This window comes from Capricornis sumatraensis, chromosome 17 (assembly GCF_032405125.1).
Source record: "Capricornis sumatraensis isolate serow.1 chromosome 17, serow.2, whole genome shotgun sequence".
In the NCBI taxonomy this organism is placed as follows: domain Eukaryota; kingdom Metazoa; phylum Chordata; class Mammalia; order Artiodactyla; family Bovidae; genus Capricornis; species Capricornis sumatraensis.
This window is the reverse complement of record NC_091085.1, coordinates 12,068,822-12,084,879: the sequence shown is the minus strand read 5'-3', so window position 1 is coordinate 12,084,879 and position 16,058 is coordinate 12,068,822. Positions and strand designations below refer to the sequence as shown.

Sequence of the window (16,058 nt, the reverse complement as noted above, 5' to 3'; positions counted from 1 at the left end):
TGTGTACACTGTGCATGCGTGGCATGTGTCGTGTGTGTGTTTAGTGTGTGTGGGGTGTGTGTAGTGTATGTGTCTGTTGCGTGTTCTCTGTGTGGTGTGTGTGTCCTGTGTACACTGTGCATGTGTGGTGTGTCATGTGTGTGTTTAGTGTGTGTGGTGTGTGCATAGTGTTTGTGTATGTTGTGTGTTCTCTGTGTGGTTGTGTGTGTGGTGTATGTTGTGTGTTTTTAGTGTGTGTGGTGTGTGTATAGCGTATTCTGTGTGGTGTGTGTATCCTGTGTACACTGTACACGTGTGGTGTGTGTCATGTGTGTGAGGTGTGAGGTGTGGTGTGTGTGTGGCGTATGTGTATATCGCATGTTCTCTGTGTGGTGTATGTATCCTGTGTACACTGTGCACGTGTGGTGTGTGTCATGTGTGTGTTTAGTGTGTGTGGGGTGTGTATAGTGTACGTGTATATTGTGTGTTCTCTGTGTGGTATATCCTGTGTACACTATACACGCATGGTGTGTGTCGTGTGTGTGGTGTGTGTAGCATACGTGTATATTGCGTGTTCTCTGTGTGGTGTGTGTATCCTGTGTACACGGTGCACGCGTGGTGTGCGTCATGTGTGTGTATGGTGGCATGTGCTCACAGCCTGGGCCCCGCCCGCCCGTGCCCCCCACTCTCCGGCCTCTGTGGGCGGCTCTGCCCCTGCGCCCTGCTCTCTGGGAAGCGGGCCTCCTTGCCTCCTGACCCCTCCCCAGTGGAGTCTTCCGCACCCCAGGTCCCCCCCAGACGCTCCCGTCTGAGAGGAGCGAGCGGGCCGTTTCTGGTCCTTTGGACAGCGTGCTGAGTTGCACTTGCCGCCATGGAGAGCCTCCTCGGGCCGCTCTGACGCCTTCTCCACAGAGTGGGGACTTGCTCTCCTGCAGGCAGGCCGGGGAGAATGCTGGCCGCAGCTCCTGCTTCCATCTCTGGGGCAGAGTCTCCGGCGCTCCCTGGACTCCTGCTTCCCTTTGTCCGCTGGGGTCCCTGACCTCATTTCCTCCTGGCCACTTTCTAGATCTCTAGTTGCTGTGGTCCACTGCTCATTCCTATTTGTTTTCCCTGCTTAGTGACTCTGACTTGTGTTGACATTAAGTCGTATTTCCTTCAGCTCATTATCTTTTCTTCATTTAGAGAAGAAGCTAAGAATTAAGGGCATTTTCTTCTTTCAATATGGAGCCCTTTTAAAATTTCTTCCTATACTAAGACTAAAGCAGCAGCTTTGAACGGATTGTTTCCTCTGTTCAAATAGAGATGGAAGAATGTGTTTTCATACTAAGCAATGCAAATTTGTGGGCACCGTGGAAATGTTTTTTATCTGGTTACCCTTTAAAACCTGGCCTTCTTAGATAACACATTATAGGCAGTGATCCATGTGTTACTTTTTGAAAGTAATACCAGACATAATGGAGAACATTACCAGTATCATAGATGACATTATATTACCTATATCTACTATAATTTTAATAATTAAATTATCTCTTTATCTTTTCAAATACATTAACAAATTTTAATATTGTTTATTTGTCTTGGTGGATAATACAGAAGCTTTATGCTTAAAGAACTGATTTGCCAATATGGCAGTGATGGAGTTCCTTTTGAAACCTTTAAGCCAATCCAAATAAAATGTTTCATTTTGAATACAGTGGAAAGATTCTCTGGGTACCTGCCTCTGAGAGTTGGAGCTTTGCAAGTTATTTACGTATCATGCCAGCCTGTTTATTTTGTATCTCCTCACAGCTCATCAGCTAAGCAAAATGCTGCTTACGATTCATTTTTATAGTCCATAAACACAATCTCAAAGGATATAAAGGAGAAAACAAAGACATAACTGTTGAGGAGATTATTCCTATAATACAGTATGCTGCTTTTCCTAAGATTTTTGTATTTTCTGCTCCTTGAAAATTTTCATCATTGAAGTATATGGGACACTTAAGTGTCATACATATCTGATTTCCAGTTTAATACTAGGCTGGGCACCACCAGTAGCCGGTGGTACATTAGATATACCATGCTGCTTTGTTTCAGTCTTTTACACAGTTTAGGGTCAGAGTTTGCTTCAGACACACTTAAATTTGGGTGTGGTAGCTGTCTTACGCGTGTTTGAGCTGCAGGCTTCTCTAAGGCACCGTGGTGTGTTCTCTCTGGCAGAGCTGATGTCGTGTGAGGAATTACATTCCATATTACACTTGGTGCTACAAGCAGGGAATATCATGAATGCAGTAAGTAAAGTTCAAAAAAATTTTTAATGTTGCATTTCCAACTTTATTTGTCTGTCTAAAAGTGCGTATATTTTTTTTTTCTTTTGATTTGTCTTCTTTAGGGAGGGTATGCTGGCAATGCGGTAGGATTTAAACTGTCTTCTTTGCTCAAATTGGCAGACACAAAAGCAAACAAACCTGGGATGAATCTCCTGCACTTTGTTGCACAGGTATGTGGAAGTGACTGATAGAGTGTTCGTGCACCCCCGCTGTGAAGTTTTTCAGAGGTGTGAGGTGGCATCAAACAGTCAGAAAAGGGCATGGTAGATGCCAGGAAGGCTCTGTGTGCAGATTCCTGAGTTGAGCTGCGCCTGGAGTTACAGGGCTGGAGGGAGGTGAGGGGTCAGGACTGGGCACAGAGGTTGGTGAAGCCAGGTGATGAAGGATTCACACCCACAGCTGGGGAGTCTGGATTTCACGCATTAGCACTGGTGAGCCAGCAGTGGTTTGTACACATCATCATGGCATGACCAGGGATGTTTTTTCTAGGAGAATGAGGCATTGTGGGGGATGGGTTGGAGTGGAGAGAGAAGAGAAATAGGGGTGCCTCTGGGTGGAAGCTGGCGTTCATCGTTTGAGAGAGTTGAGAATCCGAGTAATGCCATGGGATAGAGAGCAGAGGCCTGGGTGTTGAAACATTTCTTCCTAGTGTTGAGTTGACTGGAGTCTGACCAGTTGTGCGTAAAGAGTGAGGGGTCAGAGCAATGAGAGGATGGGTCACTTCGTTTTCTTTGTGAACTGGGGGTGAGGGAGCCTTGCCACCCACGCAGAGTCTGGGGTCTGAACCCTGTCCACCACTTGCACACACGGACTGGGTCTGTGTGACCCCCAGATAACTAGTCACAAAGCCAAAGATAGCCAAGGACAGCTTCCTCTTTGTTGAATTATCTCAAATAACGAATTGTGCGGGCTCGTTTTTCCTGCTGAATCTCCTTGTTGTTTTGACAGCAATCATGTAGACATAACCGGGGAGGAAGGCTATGTTGCAGGCTTAAATGTGAGCTTCTGAACAGGACCAAAGGGAGATTTTTGACCTGTCCTTTATTAGCTGTACTTCCTCACACAAGTTATGTAAGCCTTAAGTTCCTCAATTTCTTCATCTAATGATGAGGGGCAGGGAGTGATAACCTCAAAACTAGGTAATTGAGAAGGCGGAGGAAGATAATTCCAGAGTGTGATTATTAACTCAGTGTTCTGAATATAGTAACCACTCCATAAATAATACACCCTATTATTACTATATTCTTCAGAAGACAGAGGGCATGTTGCACTTGGTACTAACTGAAGAGTCCATTTTCAGGACATTAAGACCAGAAAATGTGTTCCCCAGCCCTGTTAGATCCCCATATCCAGGTGCTCTGTGTGACTTGGCTCCTGCCCCTCGTGGGGAGGTGTCCTGAGTTGCAAATTGCCCCCTTCATACTTGCCTTCCTTGTACCCTCTGAACAGGGGAAGGGTCCAGACTCCTCCATGGCCTTGTGCCGTCTAATTAAGCTCAGTTTGCAGACTGGTCTAACAGCTGCTACTAGCTGGGTCACACAGAGGCATCCTCATAGGTGTGGTGGTTTTCAGCAGGATAGATTGGATTCTTTTAGGAGCGGTGGGTCTTGCGAAGCCGCCTCCTCCTTCCGCTGAGTTTTCACACGCATGTGTTGTGTTTCATGTCAGGATCAGTTGCTCCGGGAAGTTAAATGTTTCCTGAAAGTGGGAGATTTCTGCCCAGTCTTACTGAGAATGTCAGACTGAGTTTGTGTCTCTGGGAGTTACTTTGACTATATCAAGCCTTAGAGGGGGACAGTGATTTTAGGGTTCCTTTAAGCCCTGAGAAGAATTTCTCCATGTAGTGGATAAAATTCCAGTTTTGTCCCCATAGAGTGAGAGAAAATTCTGTTTTTGTTCCAGGAAGCCCAAAAGAAAGATGTTGTGCTTCTAAATTTTTCTGAAAAATTGCTTCATGTTCAGGAGGCTGCCAGGTAAGCAAGAAAGAATATGGTGAGACAAACGTGGCTGGTTGTTTTTTCCTTAACTACCTTCTTATAAAACCTGATGAATATTATACAACTTCTGGATTCAGGTTTGAACTTTCAAAAGTTTTGTCTAGTTGAACTTCAGACCTTTCTTTCATTTGGTTATAGAGGTGTGTGTGCACCTTTGGAATTATGGGGGTTTTGAAAAATTAATCTTTATTTTTAATCTAAAAAAAAACCCCTATTGCAGTTTATTCTAATGAATATCATCAGTGTAAAAATGTATGTATATGGATTAAGAACTTCAAATACCTCCACACCCAAAAGACAGGGCTCAAAGAACACAGTACTTGGAGCTGGTATACATCAGTCAAGCTCTCAGGGCCCTACGTCACTGATTCCTTTAGAATCTAACATGGTACGTTTACTTTCTATTGCATTAAAAGAAGTTGGAACCATATCAAGGGCTGTGAAAGGATCTTGTTTTAAATTAGTCACTCACCTTTACAGAGAAAGTATCTGACAAACATAACGCTCTATTTACATCGCTGCTCTTTGCTTCTGACCCCCATATAGATGTGTATTTTAATGGAGCTATAATCTGTGTATCCATTCTGAGTCCTGTGCTTTTAAATTTACAGTGCATACCCGTGCATGTAAGTGTTAAATGGTGGTAATGTCCCATAGCCAGCTTTTTAAGGTAAAAGGTCCTGATTTGTAGCTACTGCTGATTTCCGTGGTATAAATACTGCTGCCATGGCTGACCTCAGGTTCCCAGTGGCACTGTTGATTACGGAGCTGGGGAACGATACCCACAGCCACAGCCGTGTCCCGTGAGCAGGCAGCAGCAGCCACCTCACGTATCAGCCCAGCGCATGTCATCTGCTTGTTATCTGAGGGACTCTATCCAGCTGGGACAGCTGTGAACCAGATGCATAAACACTCACCAGAGCTTCTCAAGCCCCGCCCACCACTGGCCCGCATCTCAGGGTTACTGCCTGAGAACATCTAACCATCGATGACGTCTTTCCCAAAGTGAGAGGATCAGTCCTAAGCGTGAACAGTTGGTATAGTTCATATTTACAGATCACCAGAGCATTCCTCGTACAGAATGGGCATCTGCTAAGGTGTAAACTGTTTTCACTTTTGAATTACTAAAAGAAATTTGCGTGGAAATATTTTTTCCTCCTTCCAACACAGAAATGTTTCTAAGAGATACACATAGAAATAAAGGTCCCATTTCTGGTCAGAGTTAGATGGGGAAGGTTAGCTAGATATTGTCTTAGGAAAAACTTACTAAGGTTTCTTTGAACTGGAAAGTGAAGTATGAGTAGGACATAGGTGGGTGCCAGCGAAGGTGGACCACTCCTGTGTAAAGAAAAGTTAGAATTGACAGTGGAGCTTGAAAGCATCTTGATCTGTGAATGTGCTAACTGAATTCCTCCTGGACTCAGGCTTCCCCTGTTCACTTTACCAGGTGACATGAACATCATTCATGCTCTATTAATCTCGGTGTGACGCTTATAACAAAAGCCTTGCCAGCAATCCCTCCGTTTCTCTGCAGAACTCTTAGCTGTGTGTCCATTCTCTCCAAGACCCGGAGGACTGACTCTGGTTGCTTGTGGCAGGCAATGTGCAGTCTGTGCAGGGTCTCTGCATCCTCGGTAACGTCCTGGTTATCAGCATGTGCCGCCACCTTGCTTTTCATGGGTTAGGGCTTTTGTATTTGCATTTTTGTGGCCAGAGGAAAGTATAAGTATGTGAGTCCTGCTGGATGCTAATGCTGGTGGCATAAAGCTGTTGAGAGTTTATGAAAAGCTTCGGAAGTGGTTATCTCTCCAGCAAGAACAAAATTACAGCCCACTGTCTTTGAACCACTATGTGTCTTTAGGAAAGAATCGCCTCTTAGAAAAACATAAGAGGGAACTATAAATATAGAGAGTGGTAAAGGTGATTGCAGCAGCCCTCCCCTCTATTTCCAGGTTCTTGTTTGATGTGCCTGGGGTGGCCGCCCCCTCAACCCCAGTGCCAGCTGCCCACTCTCTCCTTTTTTCTTTCAGATTATCTCTGGATAACACGGAGGCAGAGCTGCACTCGCTCTTTGTCAGGACGAAGTCTCTCAAGGAGAACATCCAGCGGGATCGAGAGCTGTGTCAGCAGATGGAAGATTTCCTTCAGGTGAGTGACTCGAGTCAGTCTCTCTGATCGCCTCCTCAGTGGCCGTGAGGCCACTTAGGTTTGCAGGGCTGTGTTTGTGGAAGCAGCAGGTTCCCATTCATGTTTTCCTCCCAAGCCAGTCAAAGGAGCTTGATACTTCAGTCTTTATGGGGGCATCCCCGGTAGCTCAGCAGTAAAGCATCCGCCTGCCATACAGGAGACGCAGGAGACCCAGATTCGATCCCTGGGTCAGGAAGATCCCCTGGAGGAGGAAATGGCAACTCACTCCAGTATTCTTGTCTGGAAAATTCCACGGACAGAAGGGCCTGGCGGGCCGCAGTCCATGGAGTCGCAGAGTTGGACACTGCTGAGCAGCTGAGCATGCGTTCTTTGCTGGATTGGTGTTTTGGCAGAGGATATGCAGTATGTCTGACCCTGAGCTTGGTTAGAGATGGGGTCTCTGTTTATTTCGGCTCGGTCTGCAGGATGGCACCCACTCCCTCGTGGACTGGGATCACTTATGCTTACGCTTGGCGGCTGCTGCTGCCTGGCGACTCAGGTTTTGGTTTGAAAGCTCAGTTCTGGAGTTCCTGCCTCCCAGTTAAACTTCTGGATGTCAGAATGAGGTTCTCATTAAAGACACCTGAGCACCTGTTGTTCCTTCAGTTGTTTCTGTGGAAGAAACAAGCTCCGTTTTGGCATGTTTTATAGGGAGGCAGGAGAGCACGCTGGAGCCAGGGCCTCCCAGCACCCTAGATCCTCCGGCCCACAGGGTGTGGTGGGAGCTGCCCCGAGTAACGTCAACAGAACCCGGCAGAGTGGACCTGTTTGTGACAGCTCATCGTGACTCACTAATCACATAGTCTGACATACTTCTTTTATCTTCCTTATTTAAAAAAAAAAAGAAGAAGTGGCACCTCTTCATGCTTTCAGTCTTCAGGAAATGGTGTGCTACTCAATTTGCCTTCGCCAAACAGGTCTGAAATCTCGGCGTCAGGGCTTTGAGGCTTGTGGGCCAGGATATGTGAGGCAGGGCCGCCCTGGGAGGTGGGAAAGGGACCGTGTGCTTGAAGATCAGACCAAGGTCAGCCCCAGCCTCCCCTGGTTTCCTTGAAACGAAGCCACATCAGATGCTGTGAGCTGCAGCTCCCATCAGGGAACACCTGATTTTGTTTGGCTCTGCTGGGAGTTGGTTTTTATTATTAAACACATATTCTGTATTTTCTTTCAAACGTCACTGAACTTTAATTTTCCCTGAAAAGTGCACAGATTTTCTTCTCTGAGACAACTAAGTAGACCTCACCACAGAATCACATGAACAGGAGCCAGGAAAACACTCAGCAATAAATAAGCCTGTTGAGACAAATGGAACAATCCAGGAGTGTGAGGAGAAGGCCCGTCACACGTGCAGAGGCGCATTCTGGAGGCCTGTTTCTCGGTTCTTATATGAGATTCACTCGAAACTCATCTTCCTGGTACTCATTTTTATCTGTGTAAGCGAAATATTCCATACAGCTATGGAATATTTTTCTCAAGTTTACTTTCTTTTTAAATAGGGGAAATACAGTTGTTAATGTAGGTTAGGGTCAGGCCATAGAAGGCCCTGAACGCCAGTCTGAAAGATTTGCTGTCTAAGCCAGGTGGGGAACGATGGAAGGGCTTTAAAAGCATTGTGTTTTCATTTCTTACTTTGGCTGTGCTGAGTCTTCGTTGCTGCTCTGGCTTTTCCTCCAGTTGTGTGGGCTTTTCACGGCAGTGGCTTCTCTCGGTGCAGAGCACGGCTCTAGGTCGGGCGGGCTCCAGCACTTACGGCTCCCAGGCTCTGGAGCACAGGCTGCATAGTTGTGGCGGATGGGCTTGGTTGCTGCACGGCATATGGGATCTTCCTGGATCGGGGGTTGAACCTGTGTCTCCTGCACTGGCAGGCAGGCTCTTTACTACTGAGCCCCCAGGGGAGCCCCATTGAGGGTTTGGAGTGGAAAAATGATCTGCTATTGCAGGTCTGTTTCACATTTTGACCCTTGGGGTGAGAAGTGTCAAGTGCACTGGGGTGGACTTTGATACTCCATAGCAGACAAGTTTGAGTTGAAGTTGAATTGGCCGCCACAACCACCCATCTGTCATTCATGCTTTGCCAGCGTTGCTTTGAACTTTTTCATCTGCGGCCCCAACCGTGAGGGAAGAGTTCAGAAACCAGCTCTTGGGCAGTGACTCCAAGCGTGGTGGCTTTTAGGCTCTGTTCTCCAAGTCCCGGGGGGCATGCAAGCGTCCAGGCGCTCTGCCGTCCCCACGGCATCTGACGACAAGATGGCCCAGGTAGAGTCAGCGCCCGTGAAGGTTCCTGTCGCAAAGTCCTGTTTTTCTGCAGTTGAGCTGTTCTTGGCTAGGATCCATCTTTCCCCCTGTGCAAGCACGACAGGCAGAGATTTATCCTTCCATTAATACCCTTCCTCCACGAAGGAAAACACAGCGTGAACGCACACACTGCCTCAGGCTACTGACTCAGATGGTTCCTTTCTCTGGCATTTGGTTTCCTAAATAGTTTTGGTTTCCTACTGCCTCTCAAAGGCATTTGGTGTGAGAAAAGGGCTTTGAAAGGGGGTGGTGCGTGGAGGGGATAGGAAGGAGCGCGTCTTCTTAAACTTTCTCTTTCTCTTGAGATTCTCTTTTGGGTTCCGGATTCAAGCCCAGCGGCCAGGGAGCAGCCCACAGCGTCACTGTTGCCCAGGCCTGGCCCCCTACCCAGGAAGAAGTTTCTCAAATATCAGTTTGGCCAAAAAGTTTGTTCAGGGGAAAAAACTTATAGAAAAACCTGAACAAACTTTTTGGCCAACCCAATTAAAGTGTGATTTCATAAAGGCATATACCCCATGCATGCCTTCTTCATAAAATCCTTGTTTCCCACTGAAAAAGAAAGCACGTGAGGCTTCTGTATGAACCTAATTGCAGTCATTTGGGATTAAGTTTAAACCCTTCCCAACTGTGAATAAGACAACTGGTCAACACAGGGGACCTCTGGGACCCTGACGCAGACCCACGACCAGTGTGTGACTCAGTCATGAAGGCAGGAAGAACAGAGGCAGACGGGGTTCCCCTTAATGACACCCACTATGCCAGTGCCACGTGTCCAGTGACATTACAGGGGGACACTGGGTGACAGCCTCCAGGTTAGAGCTCCTCGGCCTCCTCTGGCTCCCCCGACACAGGGGTCCACCTTGCTCCCTGGAGTTTTGTTTGGGGTGACTTACTCCACTGTCGGCTCTGGGGGCCCTGCCATGAGATCTGAGACTGAGCCCTGGGCCCCTGGCAGCCGTCGAGTGCTCAACTCCACATCTGCCGTCTGTGCCTCCCCCGCAGTTTGCCCTGGAAAAGCTGGCAGAGCTGGAGCGATGGAAGCGAGAGCTCCAGGACGAGGCCCACACCCTCATCGACTTCTTCTGTGAAGACAAGGACACCGTGAAGCTGGACGAGTGCCTGCAGATATTCAGAGACTTCTGCATCAGATTCAACAAAGCGGTGAAGGTACAGCTCGGGGCAGCTCCATGTTTTCTGAGTTCTCTGGATTTCCGCCTCTCCTCTTCCCAGCCTGGCCCCTGCCTGTGGCGGAAAGGTGCCTCGGTGGCTTCACAGCATCAGCAAGGTCTGGCCCCGGTGGCGCTGCCTGGCTGTCCCTCAGGGCTCCAGGGAGGCTCTGCCCTCTCCGCCCTGAGCCTGCCCCTGCTGCCAAGTCTAACGTGTGCTGCTCGTTCCAGTGCTCGTGCTGATGCTCTGAAAGCATTCTGTTCGGCAGGTTTGTTTAGGATGGCACTCATGCTATTAAGGCATCTCTTTGAAGGTCCTTCTCTCTTCCCAGGAGATACTTTCTTCCTTCAGGGGGTCCTTTGTTGCAGCGGGGTGATCGGAAGGTCCCCTTGTCCCTCTTTCAAGCTCTGTAGCCATCTGGGGGTCGGCATCTGGGGAACCAGGCTGTCCTTGGCCAGAGTGGGCTTCAGAATGCCCAGAGACTGAGGGAGCAGGCTGCTGTCTGCCACAACTGCCACCTTCTTGCCCGTCAGCCTCCAGGTCATAATCTCTGAGTTCATGCAGAATCCAGAAAACTCTTTGGGTTTCTTGACTTTGCACATAAAACTTTCATCTGCCAACTAAAAACAGAACAACAGCCCATCATTTCAGGTGTTGATAAGGAACCAAATACTCCTGTGCACCTCTTTCCCTCAGTTTTAAGCACACGTTTGTCCATAGCTGAATTTCTCTGAGGGGCTGCTCAGTGTCTCTGCAGCCCTAAATGAGTAGCTCAGAGTGACTGGAGTTCCCAAACTGCCTTTCTCTGTCCACTGAAAAGGAGGCTGAGCCTGTGGCCACGTTTCCTCTCCTCTGTCCAAGCAGTGAGGTCAGCAGGGGAGGTGCTGGTGGGGTGGTACTGGCCAAACTGGCCCTGAGGCCCTCACTCCCAGCCGGAATTCTCCGCGCTTGTGAGGCCACCTGTGTGATGCTCTCAGCCCAGCTGTCCTGAGAGCCAGGAGCTGGCCCTGTGCCCTCCGCAGGCAGCCTTGAAAGAAGACCCGGGGACCTTGGGGAGGCCGAGGCTGCAGGAGGGGCCCAGAGTCCCTGGTGGTTGGAGCCAGAGGCTCACAGAAACTTGGAAGGGAAAGTGCACCACTTGGAAGGGAAAGTCCACTGTTTGCGGAAATTGATTTTCAAGTAAAAAGCACTAATGATAACAGATTTGGGTTGTGGGTTCCTCACGTTTGTGTGGCGTGAGTATAATGAAAGTGCAGGCAGTAAACTGTTCGGTGTGCGCGCGTGTTCTGTTCGGTTTTGTTGGGCGAGGGCTGGCTCCTTGGAGCAGGGTGAAAGGCAGAAAGGTTGATAAAGCAGATCCCCGTCTCTGATTGTGGGAAGTGTGTCGGGAACAAGGGACAGAGCCTCTGTGGCATTTCTGGTGTTTACCAGGGAGCATTCAGAGAACACAGGCATCTCTTAATACCCTGAGTCTGCATTTATCCATCCCAACCACGAAGTAGAACGCGTGCACATAAGTGTGTGTGTGTAGACATATGTGTATATGTATGTATGTTGGCAACACTGATTCAGACTCCTTTTAATACCCATAGTATTTTTCTCTGTGTGCCTAAATAGCACTCCTGAAAGTCCCTTCTGTCTCGCCCTACTTAGAAACCAAGTTGCATTCTGGGAGTTGAGGTCACAGACACATGTGCAGTCACAGCCCACACTGAGGGCACAGTGCCTAGACTGGAAGTTGGGCCCCGGGTTCTGATGACCACCTTAGGCAGATGGTTGGGGTCAGGCCTAGTGTGTCCTGGTCATGCCCACGCAGCTTGAGGGGAATGGAGGCCTCCAGCCCTCCCGGCACATGCATGTGCAAACACAGGCCGTCTCCCTCAGTGAGTGAAGCCCGTGACTCTGGGCTCTCCTCCAGCCAGTGTCTCTCGGTGGGGTGTTCGGATAGCTAGCTCTGGAACTGCACTCGGTCCCCGTGGCTCATGCATCTTCCCGCCTCTCCACCCCACCTTCAGGACAACCACGAACGCCAGGTGCAGGAGCTGAGGCAGCTGCAGCGGCTCAAGGAGCTGGAGCAGAAGCGGCGATCCTGGACGGCGGGGGAGTTTGGATTCGGCCGGAGCAGCAGCGAGAACGACGTGGAGCTGCTGACCAAGAGGGGCGCGGAGGACCTGCCCCCTTTTCTCTGCTGCAGGCCCGCCAGCCCCTCCTACCGGCCCCCCACCACCCGCCGCTCCCGCCTCTCCCTGGACACCATGGCCGACCGGGAGCTGCTTAGCTTCCTGGAGAGATCCACAGGCAGCCCCGAGGAACTCAAGCCCAGCAACTCATCCCAGGGCTGCCTCTGGCAGGTCCCACCTGATGGAGCCTGCAGAGAGCCTGGAGAACCGAGGGGCCAGGACTCCAGCCTAGCGCACAGACCTCGGGCCTTGGAGGGCCAGGAGGAAGCCCGCCACCCCACCACAGCTTGGGCTAGCTGGCTCCCTGCAGCCCACCTCGAGGATCCCGCCTGCACTTTACGCCACCCTAGGCGCAGTGGGGTCAGCACCCTCCGAAAAAGGAACAGCGCACCGGTGGGCCTGGATCCTGTGCGGTCCTCGCCCCCACTCTCACCGTTGGCTCTAGGGATTAGGGAGCATGAGCTGGTGACCGGGCTGGCCCAGTTCGACCTCCAGGCTCCCAAGGGCCCGGAGGAGCCGGCCCGGCTGACCGGGAATGACTGCAGCCCAATGGAGCTCGTGTCCGTGGGGGATGCGAGCCCACAGTCCCTGGGCGCCCCCAAAAGCAGCCCGACGACGCCCGTGGGCAGAGGTGCGCGAGTGGCTCCCAGCCCCGTCCCCCAGGATGGCGAGGCTGCCCCTTATGAGCCCAGAAGCGCAGCTCAGCTCTCTGAGGGGAGCAGCGACCCCGGGAACCAAGACCCTGGGCCTCTGTTCTGCATCTCGGACACCAGCGACTGCTCGCTGACCCTGGACTGCTCTGAGGGAGCCAACTCCAGACCCTTAGAGGGGGACCCGGGCCAGGCGGGCGATGGGGAGGACTCCGCGTCCCCCGGGGCCTGGGAGATGGGCGGCAGTCAGGCCACCTCCAAGCCCATCTGCAGCCCGACTGCGGGGGCTCCCGCTGCTGCCTCCACCCCCGCCTCCGTCTCAGGAAAGAGCGAGCCGGAGAGCTGCAAAGGCGGCCCGCCCAGGGACAGGCCGGCCAGAGGGAGGGAGGCGACGGCCCTCAGGAGGAGCTCCCCCAGAGAGGCTCCGCCGTTGGCGGCGCCGCTCCGGGCCGGGGCCGCCCGGCGGAGCGCAGGGCCGCCGGGGCCGGTGCGGCCGGCGGGGCCGGTGCGGCCGGTGAGGACGCTGACCGGCTGCGAGGACGAGAGCATGCGCAGGGTCGTGCCCATCTCGCGCGCCGGCCGCGCGCCCCTGGCAGCCAAGAGCGGCCCCCGCGAGGCCCCCGGCGGGCCCGCCCCGCCGCCGCCGCTGGCGCGCCGCAGCTCCACGCGGGGGACCGCGGACGCGTCGCCTGCGAGGCCCGCGACGGCGCCGGCGGCCCGGCCCGGGAGGGAGCCCCCCTCCCTGCTGCGGAGCTCCTTCAGGAAGCCCAGCGCCAAGCCCGTGCGCAACGTGCCGCGGCCCAAGCCCGAGGAGGACAAGGCGTGCCGCGCGGGCGCCCAGGGCCCCGACGGCCCCGGAGAGCCGCCCCGCGCCGCGCCGGCCGCCAGCGTGCCGCGGGGCCCGGCCCCGGTGCCCAGCTTCGCGCGCAACACGGTCGCCTCCTCGTCTCGAAGCCAGAGGCTGGACTCCCCCGCCCCGGCCAGAGCCCCCGGCCTCACCCGGACCATGTCGCAGCGGCAGCTGAGAGTGAAGGGCGGCCCCGAGGGCGCCGCCCCCAAGGACAGCGGCGCCCTCCGGCGGGCCGGCAGCGCCCGCACCCTGCGGAAGGGGTCCGAGTCGGCCGAGGGCCCCGGGGCCGGCGCCGAGAGCCCGCCGAAGGGCCGGCTGAAGGAGGCCGGCCGCGCGGCGCTGGGGCGGGGGCTTCACCCCTCACGTAAGTGAGGGGCGTCCGCCCTCCCCGCTTGCCTTCTGGGGTTCGGATGGTGAGGACTGACTTGTGCGGAAGGCCGACCCTGAATGTCTGTTCCACATAGAACCCCTCGCTGGGGCCGCCTGCCAGTGCCCCTGTGGGTGTAGCCCGCTGGGCCCACATCCCCGCTGGACCGATTGGCCCCGGAGGTGGACCCGCTGAGCCCCGCCCTCCAAACACAGCGGTGAACGACTCAGACAAAGTCGCTGTCTGACTCAGCATCATCTGATGTTCTTAGGTGACCAGTAACAAGATTTGGGGGCCAGTTTTTATATACCAGTGACATTTTTTACTATTATAAAATTAAACGTTGTTTTAGTTGGCTCCTTTCACAGAGTGAAATGCCTCCCAGGGGGAAAATGATGAAGGTATTTTTTATCTTCCTAGTTCCCTGGCCTCAGGGTTCCTCCTGCCCATGCTGTGCAGCTGGCAACTGGACTTCCGCCGCAAAGCCTTTGGGTGTCCTGTGGTTGGCACCGTCTTCCTGAAGACTCTCCCTTGCTCATCCACCTGCTCATCACCTTTGGTGAGGTGAACAGGAGGGAAAGCGAAACTGGTGGACAGAAATCCAGTGCTCCGCGTGTATTGGGGCTGCGGGGCAAGCCTCCTCTGTAGACGGGCGGCGGCCCCGGGGAGAACGCTGCAGCTTCCAGAATTTAGAGGTGCCATATTTTGATGGAAGGTCAGCAGGGACTGTTCAGCTGAGCACAGCTTTCCCGTTCTCCGTTTTCTCATTTGAGTCTTTGTAACACTGAGCGAAGGCTGCTATGACTTGTGTTCACTCTAATTCCTCCAGGGAGGAATAAACCCAGACTTTCTCCTTTGCTAATGTAACCTGGAGCCTGGAGAGAAAGATTCGCTTTCTCTCTCCATGATACTTTTAAATGTTGATGTCTGTCCTTTGGTACAATGGTTTTAAATCCTGAGAAAAACCAGGTCAAGTTTGTAAAACCAGACCAAAATTGAAATTGCTTTAAGAAGACTTTATATTATCAGGAAAATTTTGAAGAAAAAAAAAAGTAAGGCTTCATTCAAAAGAGGAAAACATACTACTCAGTTCCAATTTCACTGTTCCCATCCCAACTAGCTAATTGGGAAGTGGGGGGATTCTTGAAACATTTTTGTTATTTAAAAATTGCCCCTCCTCCCATTTTTTCACTCTTGATCACTTATTAGTGAAAGTTTGTTTCAGATCTGACAGCGGGAGGTGGGTTTAGGCAAATATGGTTTGTATTCCTGGTGAATCCATGCGGTTGATATTACAGTCCCCCTCCTGTAGAATGTTGCCCCCCATCCAAATTAACTGGAAACTCTGAGCTTCCATAAGTCAGCTAAACTGAAAAGGAAAACAAGGCGCCTGACCACAAAACCTCTTATAAAACTAGCCCTGAGCAGTATTTCCAGGGCTCCACAAATATGGTTGTGAGAATCCTGAGCCATTTTTCGTCATCTCAAAAAGCCTTTAAAAAAAAAATCATGTATTTAACCATGCAGACAAAACTGTTTGAAACCTAGGGCCTGTGAAAGAGGTCAAAAGTTTGTGGGTTTGTGGGTAGCGTCAGGGTTGTGGCCCCTTGGAGAACCTGGAAAGCAGGGTCCAAATCCCTGTTCCCTCACTGATGCTGTGAGGCAAGTCAGCCCCTCTCCTTAAGCCTCTGTTTCCCAGTCTGCATAAGTGAGGGCATGGCCTTTGCTGCGGTCTTCAAGGGTCCTGCCAACACCCAGAGTCCAAGTCATCGTGAACAGCCAAGAACCCATCTCTGCCCTGGCATCAGCTTCCAGAACTAAACTCCAGCATTTCCACGGTGGAGGTCTCACATAAAGGCTTGCTTGGAAGAAAGCACCTTCAGAATGAGTTGTTGGTTTGAAATCTAATAAGCTGAGTTTCCTGAGAAGTGGCGTTTTGCTTAGCCCTGTGGACCAATTGTATGCATCTGTGTGAGCGGGTGATCATTCTGTTACCTTTTATTGGTAATAAGTTTGGAAAATAATTTAAATATATAATGCAGAAATGTAAATAAGTTTATATATAAATTTTAAGATG

The 16,058-nt window shown here is 51.6% G+C and overlaps 1 protein-coding gene across 1 annotated transcript in view; it reads left to right on the top strand.

Annotated features, from left to right (window-relative positions):
* The window catches only part of FHDC1 (FH2 domain containing 1), a 34,151-nt gene extending 19,923 nt beyond the window's left edge, over positions 1–14,228 (top strand). The window contains exons 6-12 of the mRNA XM_068990211.1: positions 2,179–2,249; positions 2,351–2,458; positions 4,191–4,261; positions 6,316–6,433; positions 9,770–9,934; positions 11,950–13,978; positions 14,122–14,228. Of these exons, the coding sequence (XP_068846312.1) occupies positions 2,179–2,249; positions 2,351–2,458; positions 4,191–4,261; positions 6,316–6,433; positions 9,770–9,934; positions 11,950–13,978; positions 14,122–14,228 (2,669 nt within the window). The remainder of the gene's footprint in view (positions 1–2,178; positions 2,250–2,350; positions 2,459–4,190; positions 4,262–6,315; positions 6,434–9,769; positions 9,935–11,949; positions 13,979–14,121) is intronic.
* Positions 14,229–16,058: the final 1,830 nt, after the last annotated feature.